The sequence below is a fragment of the Ovis canadensis genome, chromosome 18 (assembly GCF_042477335.2).
Source record: "Ovis canadensis isolate MfBH-ARS-UI-01 breed Bighorn chromosome 18, ARS-UI_OviCan_v2, whole genome shotgun sequence".
Classification (NCBI taxonomy): domain Eukaryota; kingdom Metazoa; phylum Chordata; class Mammalia; order Artiodactyla; family Bovidae; genus Ovis; species Ovis canadensis.
The window spans coordinates 38,765,976-38,791,180 of NC_091262.1; the positions used below are offsets into that span (position 1 = coordinate 38,765,976).

Below are 25,205 nucleotides of genomic sequence, written 5' to 3' on the forward strand. Positions count from 1 at the left end.
GAAAATTCCTTTAAATCCTGTGTATATTCAATAGTTAGTGCTCAGTCTCTGTCTTTGGGACCCCATGGTCTGGAGCCCATCAGGCTCCTCTGTCCGTGGAATTCTCCAGGCAAGAATACTGGGGTGGGTTGCTATTTCCTTCTCCAGGGGATCTTCCCGACTCAGGGATCGAACCTGCGCCTTCCGCGTCTCCTGCACTGCAGGCGGACTCGTGTATATTCAGTAACAGCAACTAACTGTGCCCTAACAACAACTAGGTGACAAAAAATTGCACAAGTAGGGCAGGTGCGGAACCCCGACGTCGGTACGGTGTAGGTGTAGTGTTATTCACGGTTTCGTCTTTCGGCGGCAAGCAGAGCTCCAGCATCTCTAAAAGCCAGAGGTCGACCCCTCAGCCTGCCCCGTGTCGCCCGCTTCGTGCCATTTCCGCAGGTCTCGGGTGGGGAAGGGGAGGCCCAGGACCCAGCTTGCTGAACGAGGAAACATCCAGACGCAGACTCCATGAACTACCCCGTTTCTGGCCAAGATTGCTGGCCCTGAAGCTTCCCTGTGCAGAAACTGCTCAACATGCTACTGAAAAGGGGTTTCAGAGGCCGCCATTTCTCTCTGGCCATTCCCAAGCCCATATTGTTGCGGCCCTATATTGCCCATGGACCTCCGCAACTGAGTCTTTCCCCTTCTTTTGTGCAGGTTAGGCAAAGCCTTGCTGTCCCTCACTCCGACAACAACTTAAAATCAAATCTAGGAAGTAAAAACGCCGCCGCCCCCGGGGATGGGGGTGGGGCAGGGGGTTAGGGGTGGGGGAGGGGAGGAGGCCACCGCCCCGCCCCCGCCCCTCGGCTCCTCCAACGCCTCGGAACTACCAATCCCAGCGTGCCCCGGGGCGGCGCGGGCGCAGGGGCGCGTGCGCGGCGGGCAGCCGTTGGCTGGAGCAGCAGTTGGGCCGGTCGCGGTGCTGGGCGGTCTGCGGGCGCTGGCAAATCGGGCCCAGGATGTAGAGTTGGCGGTGCCTGACGGCGCGTCTGACGCGGAGCTGGGTGGGGTAGAGAGTAGGGGGCGGTAGTCAGGGGTGGTGGGAGAAGGAGGAGGCGGCGGCGGTGAATCTTTTATAAATGGCGCCGAAGCAGGACCCGAAGCCTAAATTCCAGGAGGGTGAGTTTGATCCCCTGGGGACAAAGCATCTAACGGCCCGGAGAGGGAGGCGGTCTCGGGACGGTTGAGATTTGGGGACTGGGGATGGCGAGGGCCGTGTCCCCAGGCGGCGGCGGGCAGGGCTTTGTGCGGAGAAAGCGCATTGCGGCGAGGTTTTTCTGTGCTTCGTGAGGATAAAAACACTTTGGGAGGCGAAAGCGTTAGGCAGGCGTTAGAAGGCGAGAGGGAGCCGTTGCCTCGTGGCACAGCCTTGGTGCTGTGTTTGTTGTCGTTGAGAGGAAGAGGGCGCGGAGAAAGTAGCCTATTGTAGGGAGGCGGCGGGCGCGCCATGGCGGCCGTTAGGGGAAGTGATGTGGCGTGGGGGAGGGGAGGCGGCGGCGGCCGTTTCGGGCTCCCGTCCGCGTAGGCGTCCGAGGGTTGGCGCTCCGCGGCGACCTCCAGCCGCGAGCGGATAGCTCGCGGTCGAGCCGCGGAGCCGCGGCTGGAGGGGGTTGGCTTCGCTTCTCGGGGCGGGAGAACTGCGTTGTAAGATGGCCGCTGCAAGATGGCGGGCCCATCATGGCCGCCGGCGCCTGGATCCACGGCTCGCGGCCGCAGACGCCGCTTTAGGGCAGAGGAGCGCCCCCTTCTTCCCCCGCCGCAGATCGGGAACCGGTTTTTCGGCGCTGGCCCCGGGGATGTGGGTGGGGACAGGAGGGAAAAGCGCGAGCGTTCACTCGGCTTTGTGTCGCCCGAAGGCATCCCTTTGCTCTCGGAAAAGCGGAGTGTTGGTGTCCTATGGGAACGTGAACGCGCTCTGGCTGCGCGGTGGCTTGTAAAGCAGTAATGAAAAACTGCTTTAATGCGGTGTTACTACCTCATTTATGTGAAGTCCCGTTGTCTTGATGTCAGCCTTTTAAGTACGGCAGTGGTTTGGTTAATTGCAATAATTGATTAACAGTGATTTGAAAGTTGAGTTTTTATTGTCTCTGATCAACGTGAAGGCTGACTGTAGAGAGCCTGATTTCCAGAGGAAGACAGCTCTGTAATTTTCACTATTACTGCATCTGTTAATTTATATAGTGGAGGTTTAACAGTAAACTGAAGTGGATATAAAATTATGTAAGGCAAGCAAGAACACTTTAAAATCCTCATTCACATTATTGTGGTTGTACGTGTTAGATACCACGGATGTCGAGACGTCTGCAAAAAATTGTAGGGATGTTCAAACTTTGATATGCGTTAGAATTACTTTGAGTCATACACACAAAACCCAAGCGTATTGTAACAGAATGGAATATTTAAAAGATTGCCGCGGGTGTTTTCCCTGTAACTGGCTCTTAATACCTGCTTTCTCTCACTCTGAGAAGCTACGTGACGACTACTGTGGATTGCTTGCATTGCTTTTTAAAAATCAGATGTTTTAGAGCAAGGATTCTTGATCTAGGGTGTTTATAATTCAGAACACCCCTTGTACTTGGACAGGAAAACGTTTTTTTCGATTTTCTAACTAAAATTAAATCTACAGTTATGACTGTAGATTTCCTCCCCCACAGAAAAGCAAAACAAGACCCTCCCACAGTAGTATTAGCTGTAATGTTTTCACATCCCAGCATTAAAGTTGCAGAAGATACATTCAGATGTATGCTTTTCGTTGTTTCAGAATTGTGGTAGTTTCCTGGATCAGCAGCTAAATGTTTATTGTATCAATTAAGGAGCTCATATAATACCATAACACATGATCTTTTAAGTGTTTTTATAACTGTCTCAATATAGTTCGTTTCTTTTGTAGTACGGTTTTACATGTTTGTAGAAACATTCTGAGAAAAGGCCCAAAGACTTAACCGGACTGAAGGGTCCACTGCACAAAAAAATTAATCCTCACTGTAGGACATCAAAGGTAAACGACACAGACTTGGAACAGTTAAGGATGGCTTTCTGGAGGAAGTGCTTTAGTTCTAAACTGGAAAGGATGGTAGAGTGAGGGAGGATCCATATGCTGCTGTAGCAGTGAATTGGAGAAGAGGGCGGCAGAGGATGAGTTGGTTAGATAGCATCACAGAGGTAAGTGGACATGAATTTGCGCAAACTCTGGGAGATAGTGAGATAGTGAAGAACAGGGAAGCCTGACGGTGCTGCAGTCCATGGGGTCGCAAAGAGTCAGACACGACCGAGCGACTGAACAGCAAAAGGAGCCAATGTAGCGCTATGGTTTTGAAAGCTACCTGAGTCTTTGCACTTTGCAGAAGTGTTTTCTACTCCTGTGTCAAAGTTGGGTTGTATAACCATCTTTTAAGAAATTATTATTTTGGGGATTCCCAGGTGACCCTAGTGATAGAGAATCCATCTGCCAGTGGAGGAGAAGGGGAGAGCTGAGGGTTCTCTGCGTGGGTAGAGATGCGCCCCTGGAGAAGGAAAGGCTCCACTCCAGTGTGTTTGTGGAAAATCTCCATGGACAGAGGAGCCTGGTGGGTTACAGTCCATGGGATTGCAAAGAGTTGGACAGGACTGAGTTATTTAGAAGAGAATATCTTGTAAGGAGAAAGGAATATTCTGTAGGAACTAGCAGAATTATATTAAAACACTGCAGAAGAATTGAGCTAATGTGACGGTAAAAATACGAATGATGGGAAAGTTTTTTTCCGAATCTCTTTTAAACTTGAAAATTTCTGTTGTTAAATAATGGTGTAGCATATGTTACAAGCATTTTTTCAGCACAGTGACTGTTCTGCACTGCACTTGGTTCTTCCACTTGAAGTGTTAAAGCAAAAAGTAAAGAAAACTATCGGGCATCTAACCCGTGTGGTGGGGGGGTAGGGTGGGGAGGGGAAGACCTTTTGGCTTGTCAGGAGGGTGGGTGGCTGATGCTGGAATTTGAGTAGTGTTCCTAGTAAGAAAACCAATGAGAGGATGAGGAATTGGAATCTCATCACTGTTGAATTTGACAGCATTGAGCAAAATTAGCTTTACATTTTGAATACTATTAAGGATTAAGGATGGAAAAGTTCAGAAAAAGTGAGACAGTGGTTTGCTCCTTCCCCAATTAACAGTCTTTCCACTTCCAGGAGAAATTAGGCACTTGTTTTGCTGGGTCATATTCCTCAGCTTAATGTATATTTTTTTCAGCGAGATATTAGGGGATAGGTAGCTAGAATGGAGGTCAAAGGGCCTTAGCCTCAGTGTGGTTGTCTTTGGTGGCAGCAACCGAAAGGAGGGAGACACTGGTAAGGCTGTTGTCAGGGTGCCTTTAAAGAAAGACTAAAATTAGGCGCACTGGTCTCCCATCTTTGGTGCTTCGGAGTAGGCTCTATACCTTCTTCCTCTGTCCCTGTGGTCTTATTCTTGTCCACAGTATTCAGCAGTGGCTTTCTCTTGAGCTCCAGATATGTGTACTCAACTGCTTACTAGATGGCTCCAGTTTGGGTGTTCTGTAGCTACTGTAACTTATTCCAGAATTGGTCTGAAACCCTCTGTCCATTTCCTTTTCTGGATAATACTTCCACCATGCTGGAAGTCAAGTTTAAACTGTTTATACTTTGGCTTAGTTGTCCTCACGGTCTTTGATTCATACCTATTTCTGTTCTTATTCCTGACTTTGAGAGGAGTCTCTGGTTTCCCTGTTTCTAGTCTCCGTTCTAGTCTCCGCTTAAGTTCGGCATAGACTTAGCATCAGGCAGTGGTTTGTCACAGTGGACCACTGCACAAGAATTTGTGTTTCATCTGTGCTTTTGTATTAATCGTTTTCCTCAGTTGGGCCCTTTCTTTGCTGGGTTGGAAGCATAGAATAGGTAGAGCAGAAGGTTCTAAACTTAAAATTTCTTTAAATCTCAGATGTACATTGAAAAATAAATCAACCCTGCCAGTAGATAGCTATAATAGATTTTACTTGCTTAGCAGGTGATAGATGATTTGATGATTTAAATAGATATATTAATTGTTGTTTCCATCAAATGCTGAGGTGTTTTTTGTTTTGAAATTTGATCTGAAGCGTTGATGTATACATTCCCTTATCCACTTGCTTTTTATTTTTTTGAGGAACACCATAGTACAAGGGTGAGGGCTCTCCTAGATGTGAATATTCTTATATATGAAGAGAAATCACAACTAACGCAGTGCTTTTCCCCCGTTTTTTCCTTTTACAGGTGAGAGAGTGCTGTGCTTTCATGGGCCTCTTCTTTATGAAGCAAAGGTACAAAACCTGTTTTATTTAAGAAGTTAGTTGAAACTACTGGTGTGATAGTTGAAACTACTGGTGTGATAATTAGATTTCAGTGATAGGTAGCTTTAGTGAGAGCTACCTTTTTCATAGATTTTCAGGTTCATAGTTTCTCATCTTATCGTTGTCTCACTGCTTGCTCAGTGGTTCACATAAAGCATCCTGCCATTCGTGTTACCCATCTGCTAAAGGCAAGTAGTTGGAAAATGAACGGAAATGTAGAGGTTTGACTATGGAAGCAAAATAGCATTGTTAGGTAATGACTTATGAGAAAATACTGCCAAAGTCAATTTTATTGGCAAATATAATATGCTGAGTAAGCACTGAGTAAAATTACGTTGAGGGTAAAGCTAACATTTCAAATGAGTACATTTAACTTTTATTTGTTAGATTGGCAAAGTTTGAATCCTGGGGCATTTTCTGTGTATCAGTGTTGGCGCGGAGGTTATAAAAACTGATCTTACATTTAACCAAAGATAAATTAGATAATGCATTAATGTTTTTAGTGTTTATTTCTGTTAACTTTTAGCACAAATATTTAAGCCGTCTCAACTATTTTGACAATTGTTTTTAAGAAAACAAACGGTAAAGGCAATTTCTACGTATGTTCTTGGTGAATAGTTTTGGTCTGTGAAAAAGTCTTAATAGTTGTGAAGTGTCAGTGTTGCTAACCATTTTACTTATTTTGAATACATAATAGGTTTGTATGTTTTTAAAGTTCTAAAATGACTAAAATTGGATTTATGGGATGGTCAAGAACTTCATGTATGTGTACATATATCTTAATGGTATAATACCAATACAGTTTATGAATGCATTTTATGTCCCAGTGATCATTTCTGTTGTTGAATGTTGTTTCTGTTGTTACCTAGCTTCTAGCAGGCTCTTCTAAACTGGCAACTTTTTCTGCTCTGGCAGCAGAAACACTCTAGTGTACGATTTCAAATGGCAGTTGGAGTAACTTAAACTATTGTGGTTCTCTTGGTTTGCCTCTGGTAAAAATTTTTAAAATCCAAAACCAGATAGTCATCACTTTTTCATGGTTAATGACTTCACTAATCAGTTTTAATGTGTTTGGCTGCTTTTAAGAAGAACACGGGGCTTCCCAGGTACGACTAGTAGTAAAGAAGCTGCCTGCCAATGCAGGAGACATAAGAGATACAGGTTTGATCCCTGGGTTGAGAAGACCCCCTGGAGAAGGGCATGACAACCCACTCCAGTATTCCTCCATGTAGAATCCCATAGACAGAGGAGCCTGGTGGGCTATGATCCCCAGGGTTTGTTTTTTATCTGTCACTTTGTTAGTTGCTGATAATCAGCAGAATAGCTTATTGCCTTATGTAAACTAGTGAGCTTTTAAAATAATGTGGTGTAAATATTTTTCTTGAGCTTAATTTGTGTCTCCAAATGTAGCTTTTGACTAGCTGGACTTGGAGAAAGCACAACTACAACGTTCATTAGTTGTTCTTGGATAGCTATCTAGCCCACTGATATAAGGTTTAGGGTAACCTCCAGTGCTTATGGTTGTTTAGATTTGTTGGACTAACTCCCAACAAATGACTCTATGACTGTTTGGCAGTATAACTTTGAATACTAGTCTAAAGGCTTAAATAGTGTTCTTTTCAAGAGTTTCATTAGGTTTATTTTGGCCACCAAAGAGCTTCAGTGTTGGATAGTTCAAAATTACCCAGGTAGTCTTTTTCGTTTCCTTCATTATTTCTGAATAAATTTTTCTCTTTTTTATTTCAGTGTGTAAAAGTTGCCATAAAGGATAAACAAGTCAAATACTTCATCCATTACAGTGGTTGGAATAAAAAGTGAGTATTAGATTTTTTTTTAAAGCAATTTTTATTTATAATTAACAAGTTGGCTTTGTGTCATAAACTGATAGAAGCCTATGCTTTTTAATTCTTGTACAGTTTTATTGTAGGGGCAGAGGTGAACTTTGTAGTATGTTGAAATATAGAAATTAGGGTTTACTGCCATTTTGTTTTACATTCTGTGGCCTATTTCTTGTGTTCTGATATAACGTCTAATAGTCATTAGCCTGATTATTTTCTAGTTTTGGTACATTTTAGTACAGCTTGAGGTTTTTTTCTTATTAACAGACTTAGTGACTACAAATGATATTTCAAGCAGTTACACTCTAAACTAATTGGGGTTTTTCTACTAAGGAAGGGGGAAAAGATTTAAAAATTGCTTTATTTGGTTGGATGTATTGACCAAATCACGTTTTGAACTTTGAAAGCATAATTAAATACTAACAGTGAATTCATGTGGTTCACTTTAAGCATATGGTTTGACACAGGTACAGAAATGTAATTACAGAATCTAGTTTCCCGCTCTGAAGAGCTTTTTTTTTTTTTTTTTTCCCCCGCAAAAAAGTGATATATTGATGTTGCTGGGAATGGACAGTGGTTGTGGACTGAAACACATTCTAGAATATTCAGCTTGTGGAGCTCTGTAAGAGATGGGTCTTTCTTCTTGGATCTCACAAATAGCACATCTGACAATTGACTCATTTTTGGTGCTTGTAATCGAATCAGTTCGGTTCAGTTGCTCAGTCCTGTCTGACTCTTTGTGACCCCATGCATCGCAGCATGCCAGGCCTCCCTGTCCACCACCAACTCCCGGAGTTCACTCAGGCTCATGTTTATCGAGTCAGTGATACGATCCAGCCATCTCATCCTCTGTAGTCCCCTTCTCCTCCTGCCCCCAATCCCTCCCAGCATCAGAGTCTTTTCCAGTGAGTCAGCTCTTTGCATGAAGTGGCCAAAATACTGGAGCTTCAGTTTTAGCGTCATTCCTTCCAAAGAAATCCCAAGGCTGATCTTCAGAATGGACTGGTTAGATCTCCTTGCAGTCCAAGGGACTCTCAAGAGTCTTTTCCAACACCGCAGTTCAAAAGCATCAATTCTTCGGCATTCAGCCCTCTTCACAGTCCAACTCTTCGCATCCAGACATGACCACTGGAAAAACCTTGACTAGACAGACTTTTGTTGGCAAAGTAATGTCTCTGCTTTTGAATATGCTATCTAGGTTGGTCATAACTTTTCTCCAAAGAGTAAGCGTCTTTTAATTTCGTGGCTGCAGTCAGCATCTGCAGTGATTTTGGAGCCCCTCAAATAAATAAAGTGTGACACTGTTTCCACTGTTTTCCCATCTATTTCGCATGAAGTGTTGGGACCAGATGCCATGATCTTAATTTTCTGAATGTTGAGCTTTAAGCCAACATTACTCTTTCACTTTCAACAAGAGGCTCTTTAGTTCCTCTTCACTTTCTGCCATGAGGGTGGTGTCATCTGCATATCTGACTGAGGTTATTGATATTTCTCCCAGCAATCTTGATTCCAGGCTTGTGCTTCATCCAGCCTGGCATTTCACATGATGTACTCCGCATATAAGTTAAATAAGCAGGGTGACAATAGACAGCCTTGACGTACTCCTTTTCCTATTTGGAACCAGTCTGTTGTTCAATGTCCAGTTCTAACCATTGCTTCCTGACCTGCATACAGATTTCTCAAGAGGCAGGTCAGGTGGTCTGGTATTTCCATCTCTCAGAATTTTCCACAGTTTATTGTGATCCACACAGTCAAAGGCTTTGGCATAGTCAATAAAGCAGGAATAGATGTCTTTCTGGAACTCTCTTTTTCCATGATCCAGCGGATGTTGGCAGTTTGATCTCTGGTTCCTCTGCCTTTTCTAAATCCAGCTTGAACATCAGAAAGTTCACGGTTCATGTATTGCTGAAGCCTGGCTTGGAGGATTTTGAGCATTACTTTACTAGCATGTGAGATGAGTGCAATTGTGCGGTAGTTTGAGCATTCTTTGGCATTGCCTTTCTTTGGGATTGGAATGAAAACTGACCTTTTCCAGTCCTGTGGCTACTGCTGAGTTTTCCAAATGTGCTGGCATATTGAGTGCAGCACTTTCACAGCATCGTCTTTCAGGATTTGAAATAGCTCAACTGGAATTCCATCACCTCCACTAGCTTTGTTTGTAGTGATGCTTTCTAAGGCCCACTTGACTTCACATTCCAGGATGTCTGGTTCTAGGTCAGTGATCATACCATCATGATTATCTGGGTCGTGAAGATCTTTTTTGTACAGTTCTTTTGTATATTCTTGCCATTCCTTCTTAATATCTTCTGCTTCTGTTAGGTCCGTACCATTTCTGTCCTTTATCGAGCCCATCTTTGTATGAAATGTTCCCTTGGCATCTCTAATTTTCTTGAAGAGATTTCTATTCTTTCTCATTCTGTTCTTTTCCTCTTATTTTTTTGCATTGATCACTGAGGAAGGCTTTCTTATGTCTTCTTGCTGTTTTTCGGAACTCTACATTCAGATGCTTATATCTTTTCTTTTCTCCTTTGCTTTTCGCCTCTCTTCTCTTCAGTTATTTGTAAGGCCTCCCCAGACAGCCATTTTGCTTTTTTGCATTTCTTTTCCATGGGGGTGGTTTTGATCCCTGTCTCCTGTACAGTGTCACGAACCTCATTCCATAGTTCATCAGGCACTCCATCTATCAGATCTAGTTCCTTAAATCTATTTCTCACTTCCACTGTATAATCATAAGGGATTTGACTTAGGTCATACCTGAATGGTCTAGTGGTGTTCCCTACTTTCTTCAATTTAAGTCTGAATTTGGCAATAAGAAGTTCATGATCTGAGCCACAGTCAGCTCCTGGTCTTGTTTTTGTTGACTGTATGTATAGAGCTTCTTCATCTTTGGCTGCAAAGAATGTAATCAATTTGATTTCAGTGTTGACCATCTGGTGATATCCATGTGTAGAGTCTTCTCTTGTGTTGTTGGAAGAGGGTGTTTGCTATGACCAGTGCATTTTCTTGGCAAAGCTCTATTAGTCTTTGCCCTGCTTCATTCTGCATTCCAAGGCCAAATTTGCCAGTTACTCCAGGTGTTTCTTGACTTTCTACTTTTGCATTCCAGTCCCCTATAATGAAAAGGACATCTTTTTGGGGTGTTAGTTCTAAAAGGTCTTGTAGGTCTTCATAGAACCATTCAACTTCAGCTTCTTCAGCGTTACTGGTCGAGGCATAGACTTGGATTACTGTGGTATTGAATGGGTTTGCCTTGGAAATGAACAGAGATCATTCTGTTGTTTTTGAGATTGCATCCAAGTACTGCATTTCGGACTCTTTCGTTGACCATGATGGCTACTCCATTTCTTCTGAGGGATTCCTGCCTGCAGTAGTAGAAATGATGGTCATCTGAAATTGAATAGCTTGTAATATTTACTCTGAGAGCCTTTTAATTTTGCTAATGGTGTTTTGTCCTTCAAGGATAGCACTGCCAAAAAGAGTAGTTCTTGAGTTTTTTTTTTAAACTTTACGTCAGCTCAGCCATGCCATCTGATTTGATGTATATTCTTATTTTGGAAGGTTTTTTTTTACGTTTACTGACTCTGTTTCTGTGATCTTTCACACAATCCCTTAGCTAGTGACCAACTCAGTTAATTTTATTAGTTAGAAGATTTTTTCACAAGATAGTTCTAGCTAAGAAATAGTATCAGATTTTTTTGTCTTTTCTTCCATTAATATAATTGTAGAAAAGTGAAAATCTAAAATGTATAGAAGCACATTCAATAAGTTGGTTTTTTTCCAGTTAATAATTAAAATATTCCTCATAATGACTGTAATATAGTAACTTAAAGTGACTCTGTGAGCTTTTAATCCCTTTGGTCTTACAGAAGTAAACTTGTCTATGATTTTCAGTGGAATTTTAGGATTAATACTAAATTGATTCAAATATCCAGGAACATTTATCTTCTGGAGCTCCATTATTTTACAGTTTGCTCTTCCCTTTAAAAAAAAATGTTGAAACTGTGTCTTTCATTGTACTTATGTTTTCTATAAAAATACTCTGGTAAAATTGAGAGTGTATTAGATATCATGAAAATCTTAATTCTGTATAGGAAAGCGAATATTTACGCACATCATGAATGGGAACTTTAAAGGAAATAAAAGAAAAACAAATAGCAGATTCATGGACTAGGTCTGTGCCCCATCCCCAGGTATTTTTAATCCTAAAAGTAATTTAGGATTACATCTTAATAACTGTGAACACAACTTTAGTGCTTAACTCTTTCACGTATAGTATTTTCTGTTAAATTCCATGTAGATGTGTACAACTTCAAGACTGGGTTTTAAGTGACATTTCCAACTTATATTGTGGAAGTACATAAAAAGCTTGTATTTTTTGATAGTATTGCCTGAAAATGTTTTTTCCTGTTATAGTATCTAGTAACACAAATAAATGATAGGCTGCATAGTTTTTTGTATCTTTGTAGAGGATGTGTTTTTTGTAGTTGTCTTGGTATGTAGATAAATTAATGGGATTTGTTATATTGATCCTTAATAACTATTTAGAAGTTGCCTTTAAATCTGTACAGAATGTTTTTTATTTAGTGCTGGTGTAAGTTAATGCCATGGATCATTGTGACTTTGGGAATTAATGACAAGCTACCTTTAGAAAGTTCTGAAATTCTTTTGTTTGAGCTGTATGGAAAAATTTCTGTATGTTTGGCCTTCAGTTACTACCCCAATAGTGATGTTCCTCAGAGCAAAAGACATCATTTTCCTGTGGGTCAGCAACTGTTTTCAGCGCCTGGCATTTAAAAGAAACTCTGAAATGGACTTTGGTTTTTAGATCAATGTCCTTATTTAGATGCATTTTTTATGAGAAGAAAGGAATTTTCAAGGTTCTTTTGTGGAACTTCCTAGTAAATAAAAGTTTGCTAACTCCCTTTAGAGAGAATTGGAACAGCTATAAGTAGTAGTAGGAATAAGATCCTCATTTTGAAAATGGTTTATAAGATACCATACTTTTAGAAAAGACTACAATGGAAGCCCAGTCTTCAAATTGGAATTTTCTTAAACTTCAGTAAATATATCCTTCTTCAAAAGCACAGTAGACTCGATTTGTTGACACAGACATTTAAATATTCCATTTGTAAATAAATCTTAATAAAGCATAAGCAGAATTCTACACCTAGTTACTGAGATTACTTTGTACTATGCTGTCTGTATCAGAAGTGCTGTGAGGCCCAGGCGCTCTGAAAAAACTTTGAAGACACGTGAGGATATTGTAGCCCTTTTTCCTGTTCCTGAAGGAGCTCCCTCAGTACACCACCACCCCTTCCTGACCTCTAGGTAAATGCATGTTTTAAAGTTTTCTCTAGGAAATCATGTTGAGGGTTGCTTTTTATTATTTATTATTCTTTTGGCTACCTTACATAAGAGGTCAAAGGTGGAAAATCATTAAATAAAGACTTTGAGGATACAGCCTAATTGTGTCACTAAAGGAGCTCCATCAGCAGGAGGAAAAAAACTACTTTGCACAAAAAGTTCAGCACTGCCTAGGAAATACCCTGTCTTTTTCTCTTTGGGGAAAAAAGCTACATCAGAAGTATTGTTTTGAACAAGATCCTACTGTATAGCACAGGGAACTATATTCAATATCTCATGATAAACCATAATGGAAAAGATTATGAAAGGAGTGTGTGTGTATAATCTATTATAGAATCAGTTTGCTGTATAGTAATTAACACAATATAAGTCAGTTTAATATCAAAATAAAAATTTTTTTGAATCTTGTTTTGAAGCTTTTCTGACTGCCAGAATGCTTTAGCAACTAGATATTTTTTAAGAGAATGGTTGGTACTACCTTTTGATGTTTAGAAAGCCAAGAAGGTTTTGCCTTAGAAATTGGTAAATTATTTGTGAGTGAGTGATAACCATTGTAACACTTCAGTCTTAAGTGAGTTGATGTAGGTGGTATTGAGTTTTGTAGACCTCCCAGTATGTTTCTCATGGAGCTTGAGTGTTTATCTTCTATGCATCAAAACTCTCAAGTGTTTTATATCTATTATTTAATTCTCTTAACAGTCCTGTGAGATAGATAATGTTTATCCCCATTATACAGGTGAAACTAAGGCACAGTGAGTTGTGAAATTTTGTTTCGGAGAGAACCAGCTGGTTTTAGTTCTTTAAGAAGTCATCTTATGGATCCCTGTGCTTTTTTAAAAAAAGTTTTTCAGGTGCCTTTATTCTGCAAGGATAATTACTTAGGGGCTCTTAGGTTATGTGCTATTTTAATATGCTGTACTCTTATGCCATTTTAAACAAACGATTTGGATAATCGTTTGGACTCTGGCACTTTGGATTTGGGGTATTGCTTCTGCAAATGTTTATATTACCATTTTATAAAACATTTTCTCTAGACTTTCAGTCTAGTTGAGAATGGATTTGTAATGCCAGTTCATCACCTTAGTTCAGAGAAGTCCAAACTCTTGCCTCTTGGATTTAAAAGAAAAAATTGTAGAACAGAGTCTGAATACTAATGAAATACTTTTGAATGATATTTTAACTTTTCTCTTTTTCAGTTGGGATGAATGGGTTCCAGAAAGCAGAGTACTCAAGTATGTGGATACCAATTTGCAGAAACAAAGAGAACTTCAGAAAGCCAATCAGTAAGTTTGTTTGCAACATGAATAGGAGACATGCCTGTAAGTTAGTTTATGGGAATGGAATCCACAATAGAAATCATGTTGGCTGCCTGCTTTTAAAATGATTCATAATATCTATCAGCTGCTGTTACGATTTTGATCTCAAGTGATCAGAGAGGCCTTTTGTAGCCTTTTTACTCTTCCTTTCTTAAGTTGATTTTTGTAAATGTGTTCTCTCTTTGTCCAGCTTGTTAATAAAAATTTTGTACCAGAATATGTATAGCCTTGGAACTTCAATTTGAATATAAATTTCAAAATGGAATCAAGGTATAAATTTATTCTATATAAATATTTTATGATGATATATTTTTGAAATTATTTTTGAAGGGAGCAATATGCAGAGGGGAAGATGCGAGGGGCTGCCCCTGGAAAGAAGACTGCTGGGCTACAACAGAAAAATGTTGAAGTGTAAGAAGCTCTTTGTTTTAATTTTACACACTGTGAAATTCAAGCTTGATACACTTAGAATTTATTGAAAGTGGAAACTGGAACATTATTGTGATTTGAAAAATGCCAATGAGAACCTCATTGGCGTTGGGTTATTGAAACTATATATTGATTACATATTGATTCCTTAATTTTCCTTAGAAATTTTTTTTTTAAGTGTACAGTTGGGTGGCATTAAATACATACACAACCCCTCCTTTGTTTAATCTTTACTTTTTTGGCCATACTGGGTGGCAAAACTCCTGCCTTGTGCAGTTGAAGTGCAGAGTCTTAACAAGTGAACCACCAGGGAATTCCCTTACAGTCATTCAAGTTAGAACAGACGTGTGCCTATAATGTGTTTTTCTTTTACAAGCATTAGCATTGGATTCTCAAGACACAAGTTTTGAGATTTGAGGGTTAGATTTGCTTTTTCAGTATCTTTTTCCTTGAGATTAGATTCTATTGCTTTTAGACCTTAACTAGTGTGACTTTACTACCTAAAGATTAAAGACAGTATTGAAGATAACTATGCATTTTGAAATGTTTGCAGTTTTATTTTGGGGGGGTAAGAAGATAATTAGGCAAGGATTAATGGATTTGGTAAGATAATTGATTTGGTTAAGATAATTGATTGATTTGGCAAGGATTACTATTTGAGATTAATTCATAGCTTTATTTGTTAATAAGTAGTAACATATTTCCATGATGTTGATCTTTGGAAAACTTAGAGTAAACACAGGTAGTTAACATTTATAAATATTAAAACTAGAAAAGCAAACACATTCAGGTGTAATGTGATGGTCCCTCTAGGCATAATCTATAATCATGGCTTTATAAACTTTTTTCTTTGTGTTCCAGAAATAATTAGATATTATGTCAGGATTAGTAATTCACTGTCAGTGCTTACATAAATAGCCATGAGATAAATTACTGTTAGACATAATAGTCTAGACACAGGCTTTGTTCTGTGGATGAGCAGAGTGTTTAGTGTTGTAAAGAAAGCAATGTAGTTTCGAGAAGAAATAAAGTGAAACAGTTTGACCAGTGAGAGTGGAATAATGCATTGGTGTGAAACATAATAAGTCTAACGTCAAATTATGCTGGTCTAAAGTAATTGGGGAAAATATTTTAATCTTTGGAGTTTTTTTGTGTTTGTTGAACTAATAGTCTTATGAAGCAGGTTCTTTTTAATATAATTTACATGCTATAAACTTACTAATAGACATAAATAATAAAACTCTGGGAGAAGATCTTATGATGTGGTTTTGATTTTTCTGCTGTCTAGAGGGAGATGTGGATTGAGCCAGCTATCAGTAAAAAAGTCCTTGAGTCTTGAGTAGTAAATAAGAATATGCAAGAAATAAGATCAGGCAAAGATAGCTGCCTGATCTTACCATTAAGGCAGTATTTCTCTATGGACTCAATCTGGTAGAAGGGAATTTAAACCAGAGACAATAGTGATAATTAGCTTTTTCCTTTTTTCCCTTCAGGAAGACAAAAAAGAACAAACAGAAGAGTAAGTATATTAACTGTCTGAATTAATTAATCTGCCTTTGTAACATTTGCATTTTGAATTCATTGTTAAATTTTAAGTCACGAAGTTTTAGAGTAAGCATATGTTGATGGTCTCATGAGTCACAGCAGTGTTACAGAGTTAGGTACATAGCTGTAGAGAACTGACATTCATTCTACTGTGGAAAAACATAAGCATTTATTCTATTTGTGTTTTTTAATGACTGACCCTGAGATAAAAAATAGATGGTAATATTAAATATTGCTTTGTACTAGATGAGCTGTTCATAAGAGGTATATTTTTGGTAGGAATCTGATTCTTCAATGTAGATTTAAGTAACATCTGTGTAATGGAAGGGTCAAGGAGTAAAGAGTTACTCATTAAGCCAACAATTTCCCTTCCGTACCCCCAAAATTTTACAGCACCTGGAAATGGAGATGGTGGCAGCACTAGTGAGACACCTCAGCCTCCTCGCAAGAAAAGGGCTCGAGTAGACCCTACTGTTGAAAATGTGAGTCTTTCCTTACGTTTATGTTAATAATTGCATGTTAGAATTTTTAGTCTGTCCTGTTACAATACGGATAAAATAGTCATGGAACTTTGACTCAGAAGCATTGCTTTCAGTTCAGTCGCTCAGTCGTGTCCGACTCTTTGCAACCCCATAAATCGCAGCACGCCAGGCCTCCGTGTCCATCACCAGCTCCTGGAGTTCACTCAGACTCACGTCCATCGAGTCCGTGATGCCATCCAGCCATCTCATCCTCTGTTGTCCCCTTCTCCTCCTGCCCCCAATCCCTCCCAGCATCAGAGTCTTTTCCAATGAGTCAGCTCTTCGCATGAGGTGGCCGAAGTACTGGAGTTTCAGCTTTAGCATCATTCCTTCCAAAGAACACCCAGGGCTGATCTCCTTCAGAATGGACTGGTTGGATCTCCTTGCAATCCAAGGGACTCTCAAGAGTCTTCTCCAACACTACAGTTCAAAAGCATCAATTCTTCGGCGCACAGCCTTCTTCACAGTCCAACTCTCACATCCATACATGACCACAGGAAAAACCATAGCCTTGACTAGATGGACCTTAGTCGGCAAAGTAATGTCTCTGCTTTTGAATATACTATCTAGGTTGGTCATAACTTTCCTTCCAGGGAGTAAGTGTCTTTTAATTTCATGGCTGCAATCACCATCTGCAGTGATTTTGGAGCCCCCCAAAACAAAGTCTGACATTGTTTCCACTGTTTCCCCATCTATTTCCCATGAAGTGATGGGACCAGATGCCATGATCTTCATTTTCTCAATGTTGAGCTTTAAGCCAACTTTTTCACTGTCCTCTTTCACTTTCATCAAGAGGCTTTTTAGTTCCTCTTCACTTTCTGCCATAAGGGTGGTGTCATCTGCATATCTGAGGTTATTGATATTTCTCCCGGCAATCTTGATTCCAGCTTGTGCTTCTTCGAGTCCATTGTTTTTCATGATGTACTCTTCATATAAGTGAAATAGGCAGGGTTACAATATACGGCCTTGACATACTCCTTTTCCTATTTGGAACCAGTCTGTTGTTCAATGTCCAGTTCTAACTGTTGCTTCCTGACCTGCATACAGATTTCTTTTAATTACTGAAGTGAAAATATTATTTTTTAGATAAAGGATATATTTGTATACATCTTTATTTCATGTGTTGCACTAGGTGTATTCTTTCCAGGTTTTATCCCTAACTCATCATATGTTTGTTTTAAGCCCTGTGTTCTTGTATAAGACTAAATAGTTCTTTGGTATTAAGATTGAATTGACTTAACTAGGTCACATTAAATTGATTTACTGATTTAATAAACCCACAGAAAAATGCTGAGAAAGCATATCAGTTACACGTGTATGTGTGTGGGTATAATAGTTTAGGATTTTTACATAAGTGAATTAAATGCCTAATTTACTATATTTATAATCTCGTTATGAATTTGAAAAGAAGTTTTAAAAGTATAACTGACCGTTTACATTTCTGAAGCTGAGGTTAAAACACCGGTATGTTCTAAAAATTAGACATTTTTAGGCAGTTACTGACAAATTAGAAGATATATTTAATCTTATAAAGATGTAACTTTAAGAGGGTCGTGTTTGGGCTTCATTGAAGATGTGGCTATTCGAAATGAATAAGTTTTGAAAATACCGAGTTAAAATACATCAAGTTGGAGAGGTCATTTATAGAAGAAGGGAAATTTTGCTTTAAAAAAAAAACCCTTCACATGAAAAAGCATCAAGTAGACTATCAAGATTCTTTTCTCCCAGGAGTTAGCTGTATGATCTTAATTCATTTTACTGTTTCCAAGTGACAGTTCCAGCTGTCCGTTTGAGTAAAGAATTTATTCCAAGTGCCTCTAAAGGTTCAGAAAAGCTTTTAGAAAACTCTTAGAGCGGCTCTTCAGCTAGAAAGAACGGTGTTTAGTACTATTCCTTTTTGTTTAGGAAGAAACATTTATGAGCAGAGTTGAAGTTAAAGTCAAGATTCCTGAAGAACTGAAGCCATGGCTTGTTGATGACTGGGACTTAATTACCCGGCAAAAACAGGTAACTTGGTGTTAGATAGATTGTAATCTATATGATAATGGTCTTGCTAGTGTAAAATTTTTTTTCTAAAGGAAAAGGCTGTAGACTTGGACATCGAAGGTATGACTGATGGGAATTTTAATTCAGGGACTAGGCTGAGCACTTTGATTATCAGAAAGGACTGGGAGAGGAATAAGCAAGGTATGTGTACAAAAGACTATGCGTTTACAGTTACTTTTACAGAGGTTTAGATAACTGTTGGCAGTGGCTAGGACATGAATACATCATTCTGAAAATGGATTAAAAAAAGAACCATATTATTTCTTGTTTAATATCACTGAAAGTGGGACATCGTCACATATAGTGCTGCGTGGAAATAGGAAGCACACAACTGCTTCTGCAGGTATTTGTGATTTCCAAAAGAACCTGAATCTGATCAAGCTCCTAGGTTTTAATTACAAGTGTACAGGAAAGAGGGACGTTGTGAGGTATGTATGTAACATCACAACGGTACAGCCACCAAAGTCCAGAGTGAGGCACTCTGTAGGACAGAAGACTCAGTTTCTTAAAATAGCACAACCAGGGGTAGGGGAGAAATGAGGACTGTGTGGGATAGGCATCAGTCATAGGCTGTGCAATATGTGGACTTTTGAGTCTTGATCTGACTCTGAAGCTAAAGGTTTAGCTCTGTTCTCCCACTTGGCAGCTTTTTGTGTTTTAGTTTTGATGTTTAATGTAACACTGGGACCCAACCTTGATGTGAAGATAAAGAGTGTGTTAAGCTAAGTGTTACAGGCAGAATGATACATGGTGACTTGATAACACGTCAGAGGTGAATTTATGTGCAGGTGTACTCCACATATAGTGAGAGTATCTGTCCAGTGTGGCAGCCACTAGCTACGTTTGGCTGTTGAATTAAATTAAATTTTTAGTTCCTCAGCCACATGATCCATGTTTTAAGTGCTGAACAGTGTCCTTTTCTTTTTGGTAATACTATTAGGTGATCTTTCATTGCATTAAAACTTTGCCAGTGTACTTTTTCTTTGAAAAAGAATGTTAGTATTCAAGTGTTTTTTTGTTTTCAAAGCTCTTCTATCTTCCTGCCAAGAAGAATGTGGATTCCATTCTAGAGGATTATGCAAATTACAAGAAATCTCGAGGAAACACAGATAATAAGTAAGAAAATACACACATCTTTGAAGTATACCAAAGACACTTAAAACATTATTTCTGAATAAATTATCTGAAACATGTACTTTAAAACAATACCATCAGAAACTAGCAAAATAGAATTTCATTGCTTAGACATAAGGTTTAGCTGGTAGACATTTATTAAAGGGCCAAGTCAGTAAATGTTCCAGGTGACATTGAAGAAGCTAATCTATGTAACTGTGTGTATAACCATTTAAAACACAACTGTTTGAAAATGTGAAAACTAAAATCCATCCCTAACCTGTGTGTTGTAGTGTGCTCACCAGTGGTTTGTTTTTTCAAATTGATTTCTCACCTCTTATTAAATCTCTGTTTAGCAGAGGTTCATTGTCATTGGTTTAGCATTTAATTTCTTACCCTCATGTTTGTTGACTGAATGTTCATCTCTCAATTCATTCAGTGACCTGCTCTGAAGGTATATACTTTTGTTCCCTTGTCAGGGAGTATGCAGTCAATGAGGTTGTGGCCGGGATAAAGGAGTACTTCAATGTGATGCTGGGCACTCAACTGCTCTACAAATTTGAGAGGCCGCAGTACGCTGAGATCCTTGCGGACCACCCTGATGCACCCATGTCCCAGGTGTACGGGGCGCCACATCTCCTGAGACTGTTTGGTAATGATCCCTTTTAGAAAAAAGTTTTACTTTTTCGCCTGGAGCCTTTGATATTTTTGTCTTTCCTGATTTATATTAAGGGGTAACATAAAATAACATTCTAAAAGACTGTTTAATTCCAATTTGAACTTCTGTTTCATATATATTAAAATCTAAAGTCAGTTTGTAAAATCATATGTCTTAAGGAAATTAGTGATGGTTGCATTTGCTCACATAATTAAAGTATATGCTCATAATGCTACCTTGGGTGTAACTTTGACTTCATTCTTTTTAAATAGTACGAATTGGAGCAATGTTGGCGTATACACCTCTGGATGAGAAGAGTCTTGCTTTATTACTGAATTATCTTCACGATTTCCTAAAGTAAGTCTAAAAATTAATGCTTGAAGTTAAAAACATGAATTTATTTTAGTATACTGCAAATTACTCTCGATAGATTGGCACTGTAGATACTATAATAGAAATAAAGTAAAACAATATATGTTTAGCATAGTTAAAATGTCTCTTGTTATTTTGGGGATGAACTAGGGATGGCTTATATTTTTGGGAAAATGGAAAGTGCAATCCTGATTTTTACAGTTTTCTGGAGGGCACTTTGGTAATATATATCAACATTTTAAATGACCAGCAGTTAGGCTTCTGGGAACCTGTCCTATAGAAATACTTTATATGCACAAAGATCTCCAAGCATGTTTATTAAATTGCTATTCATGGATAAAGGTAGGTTTACATATACTGATCAAGAAAGATGTCCAAGGTATGTCAATTTTAAAAAATTAGATTGCAATAGAGTTTGGTATGATCCTCTTTTTTGTAGAGAAGCATTTTCAGTCTTTGGAAAAGATTTGGAAAAATAAGTATTATTCTTAACAGTGAGTTATTTCTTGGACATAGTATTGGGAGAAGTAAAGTTTTTTAATTTTCCTAAAATGGCGCCATGTATTGTATAATAATTTTAAAATCAGTGTGAACTTGGAAATTACCTAGCTTTTATAGTCTTTACCAGTGATGAATATTCTCTCCCCACAATTTCTTTATGAAAAGAAATTGACATTTCTTGACATTTTGGGGCCCACTTGACATTTTAGGGCCCTTTGATTTTTATGGTGTTACTTTCTAGTTGAGATTTACTTGTCAACTTCTGAATCTAATATTATGGATTTCAAAGAGCTAAAGAAGACACCCTAGCTGTTAACTCTTTCAGGGTAATGACACCTGTTAAGGGGTTAACAGGGTAATGACACCTGTTAAGGGTGGTCCCAAGCACTCAGGTTGGTATTCTAGTGACTCCTGTTTTTTGCTTCTTTGAAATAAGGGGAGTAATTCTAGACTTCGATCTTTTTTATGCATTGTTGTCTGGTATGTAACCCTATTTATCTGAGTTGTAATTAAATGGTTGTGATATGTATTTTAAAGTGCTTTGTGTGGCTTCTGTATGTAATTGATAAGATCAAAATAAGATCAAAATACAATTCTTTTTCATACTTGTAATGAATAACATTTCATTTTTAGATACCTGGCAAAGAACTCTGCAACTTTGTTTAGTGCCAGTGATTATGAAGTGGCTCCCCCTGAGTACCATCGGAAAGCTGTGTGAGGCGCGTGCACCCACCCATGTTTGATCTCTGTAAACACCTTTTTGTTTCTTAGTCCTTCTCTTGTACAATGTACTTTGGAAATGTTCGTGTATAACAAAATTGATGTTTGTTTTCTGTTTGATTTTAAACAGAGAAAATAAAAGGAGTTACAGCTCCTTTTTTCTTTCCTTTTTTTCATTTCAAAGTTGCTACCAGTGTATTCAGTGATGGACAACAGAGAGACATACTGTAGAGCGTTTTATTGCTTAGTTGACAAAGCTGCTTTTGAACGCTGGTGGTTTCTATTCCTTTGACACTACGCACTTTTGTAATATGTGTTAATGCTATATGACAGAATGCTCTGATTACTAGTGCCAAAGGTTCAATTCAGTGTATATAACTGAACACTCATACATTTGTGCTCCCCCTTTTTTTTATGGTGCTTAAAGTAAAGATCCCATCCTTTGCGAGTCATCCATCCATGTTGTTCCTTAGGCATTTTATCTTTGCTCAGATTGTTGAAGAACGGTGGCTTGTTTCATGGTTTTTGTATTTGTGTCTAATGCACGTTTTAACATGATAGACGCAATGCATTGTGTAGCTACAGTTTTCTGGAAAAGTTAATCTTTTAGAAATTGTTTTTCAGATCTTCAATAAATTTTTTCTTTAAATTTCAAGGAGCAGTGTACTTGTGTGGATGCATTACAGAACCTTTGTGTATTGTGTGTGTCTTCTCATGTTCAGACAGTGATTTTTCTTTGAGGTGAGTGATTCTTGTTTTCTGTGGGATGAGAAGTTTGGCTTCCTGATCTGTCTTCAGTATCTACCTTCATCTGCCAGAGCAGCTTTGGTTGTCTGCTCTCTTGAGTTCTGGCTGAAAAGTTAGAAGTTTGTATGACTATTTTTCTACTTTTCATAGAATGTAAATTTTGAGCATTGAGGGAGTTTTAGCTGTTTGACAGCTGCTGCTGCTGCTGTTGCTAAGTCGCTTCAGTCGTGTCTGACTCTGCGACCCCAGAGACGGCAGCCCACCAGGCTCCCCTGTCCCTGGGATTCTCCAGGCAGGAACACTGGAGTGGGTTGCCATTTTCTTCTCCAATGCATGAAAGTGAAAAGTGAAAGTGAAGTCGCTCAGTTGTGTCCGACTCTTAGCGACCTCATGGACTGCAGCCTACAGGCTCCTCCGTCCATGGGATTTTCCAGGCAAGAGTACTGGAGTTGGTTGCCATTGCCTTCTCTGTGTGACTGCTAGCCTTTTGCTAATTGTTTGAGGTGTTTACTAACATTATTCAGTGCCTAAAATTTGAGCTCCTTCCCCCAACTTAAATACAGACCTCCTTGAGAGGGTTTGACTTGTGTTTCCTTGACCTCCCTCACCTTTGTTCTGTGGAAGTTCTTGAAATTAAAGTCGTCTCATCTCTGCTTCTAGGAGCATCCCATGATTTCCTTTCTGTTTCCCTGTACAGTCCTTCCTGCCTTAGTGCCCAGGTATTCCTGGGAATGGTTACAAACCATAGAATCTACTGGCCAGAAGCTGGGCTCATGCAGAGAGCTAAGCGCAGAGCTGTTTTTATTTTTCCCCAGCTGTGTGAACGTCACTCACTGTTTGAGGCTCAGTCTGTTTTTGTCTGAGAGATGAGGTTAAAACAACATACCAGACGGTGGTTATGTACTGTTGACAGGTGAGTTGTCATTGTGATGAAGGAGAATGCTGCACTTAGTTGATCACTCATGTTTGACTCTGTGACCTCATGGACTGTAGCCTGCCAAACTTCTCTGTCCATGGATTCTCCAGACAAGAACACTGGAAAGGGCTGCCATGCTCTGCTCGATGAAGAATAGCTCTCATTTTACCCTGGTTGTCCTGGGACAGAATCAGTCAGCTCTGGGATCTTTTTCCCTCTTTGTGGCTTGGCAAAGAGATGGCTCAGCAGATGTGACTTTGCTCAAAGGAAGAACAGGCTGAGACTGGAGGCTGAATTGCAGAGGTTCCCCCACTGCTGACAAGGCCACCTCGTCAGCCTGGAAGCACCACTGTCAACACAGACGCCTCGAGGTTCCCAGCGCCACCCCATCTACATGGACCCTCTCGGTGCTCATCCTCAGTGTCCCCTAGTGAGTCAGGAAACCTTAGAAGGTTGGCACCTTTGCTGGTTCGAGGTTTTCCTGTCACCTAAGCAGATTAGAGGTGTGTGTGGGTGTCTAGAATGCCTCTGCTTGTGAGCTTTCAACAGTCACTTGCACAGTAACCTCATGCTTTCTTTTCCTCATCGGAGACTTCATTGTCCAGGGGAGCGGTGAGATTCTCTGCCAGCAGGCTCAGCATGGGGTTCACAGATCTGTCTTCAAAGTTTTCGCAACTTCTGCAAATTCAATCCCACAAGAAAGTTGCCAGAGTAGTAGATGAGTACTTCTTGTGTGCTCTCCACTTCTCAGATTAACCTCTTGTCTTTGTCACATTTTTGTGCACACATGCACTCTCCACAGAAAATCACTTTATTTCTCTGAATGATTTGAAAGTAAAAATAATTGCATTTTTAAGTCTCAGTGCAAGATCCTGTGTGAGAAAAGCTGGACTAGAGATTTCATTATACACTAATTTATTGGAGGGGGAGGAGATGGAGAGGGTTAACAATATTCTCTGTCCAGAAATAGGGCACTGTTAACTTTTGAAAAAGGTAGGCCAGGTCAAGTTGACACTGATCTAGGAGCCACATACTAAACTAATTGGTTGAACTCGAGAGGGTTTTTTTTATTTTTCAGTTTTTTTTATTTTCAAGAGGGTTTTAAATGGCTCATGTGCAGTGAAGAGTATTGGGGAGCCTCCCTTCTCTATTTCTCTGGCAAACCCTCAGAATAAGGAGAGGGGAGCAGGACCTCTTCAGGTGGCTTACAGGAAGGGACAGATAATAGGTCATGTAGACTTCCTAAACAGCTTTGGGGAAAAAACACAAATACAATTCTAAGGGGAAGCTTTATCCATAGAATAGTAAGAGGTGTTGCCAACTGGTATGATCCACTTGGGCAGTTTTGGGAAGAACTGTGCCTCCCTCACCCCTCACTCCCCTGTGACACATGATCATGTCTTTCGTATTTGTCTTGATTTGTCCAAAGTGGCAAGAAGGTCATCATTTCAGCTGGCTCTGGCCCTCTCCTAAACCCCTCCATCATGCTCAGGTAGCTCTGAAATCCACCATGTGCCCTGATCTCCTGCACCCCTGCGTTTGTAGTGCAGCCTGGGGGGAAGGCAGGTGGGTAAAGTGCCCCCTTCGCTGTGAGATCTAGCAATAAAGCAGATACTGTATCTTAGTCCCTACAATGCCTTTGCGTATTTCTTAGCTCAACACTGGAATTGGAGAGGGATATAATTAACAGCCCCAGGATTTTAGTTACAAAGATGTATGTGCCTTGTTGAAGGAAAGTTGACCCAGATTAATGGTTTTGATTCTTCTTC

At 39.7% G+C, this 25,205-nt stretch overlaps 1 protein-coding gene across 2 annotated transcripts; it reads left to right on the forward strand.

The window, feature by feature from the left end:
* Positions 1–799: 799 nt before the first annotated feature.
* On the forward strand, positions 800–22,428 carry MORF4L1 (mortality factor 4 like 1). 2 transcript variants are annotated; one of them, XM_069559290.1, is made up of 13 exons: positions 903–1,152; positions 5,274–5,320; positions 7,097–7,164; positions 12,397–12,516; positions 13,749–13,835; positions 14,199–14,279; positions 15,791–15,816; positions 16,236–16,324; positions 18,269–18,370; positions 19,437–19,525; positions 20,002–20,174; positions 20,453–20,537; positions 21,687–22,428. In XM_069559290.1, exons 1-13 carry the CDS (start codon positions 1,113–1,115, stop codon positions 21,769–21,771), a joined length of 1,092 nt encoding a protein of 363 aa, XP_069415391.1. In that variant the 5' UTR covers positions 903–1,112; the 3' UTR covers positions 21,772–22,428. The 2 variants fall into 2 exon arrangements, with proteins under 2 accessions (XP_069415392.1, XP_069415391.1); XM_069559291.1 differs by lacking the exon at positions 12,397–12,516 and having other exon boundaries at positions 800–1,152.
* The last annotated feature ends 2,777 nt before the right edge of the window (positions 22,429–25,205 follow it).

What these genes read in the sequence shown, in the direction of transcription:
- MORF4L1 (XM_069559290.1), top strand. Translation starts at nt 1,113, where the DNA reads ATGGCGCCGAAGCAGGACCCGAAGCCTAAATTCCAGGAGG. An exon ending in GAACTTCAGAAAGCCAATCA is followed by an intron (nt 13,836 to 14,198) that starts GTAAGTTTGTTT and finishes TTATTTTTGAAG; the next exon opens with GGAGCAATATGCAGAGGGGA. An exon ending in ACATCTCCTGAGACTGTTTG is followed by an intron (nt 20,175 to 20,452) that starts GTAATGATCCCT and finishes CTTTTTAAATAG; the next exon opens with TACGAATTGGAGCAATGTTG.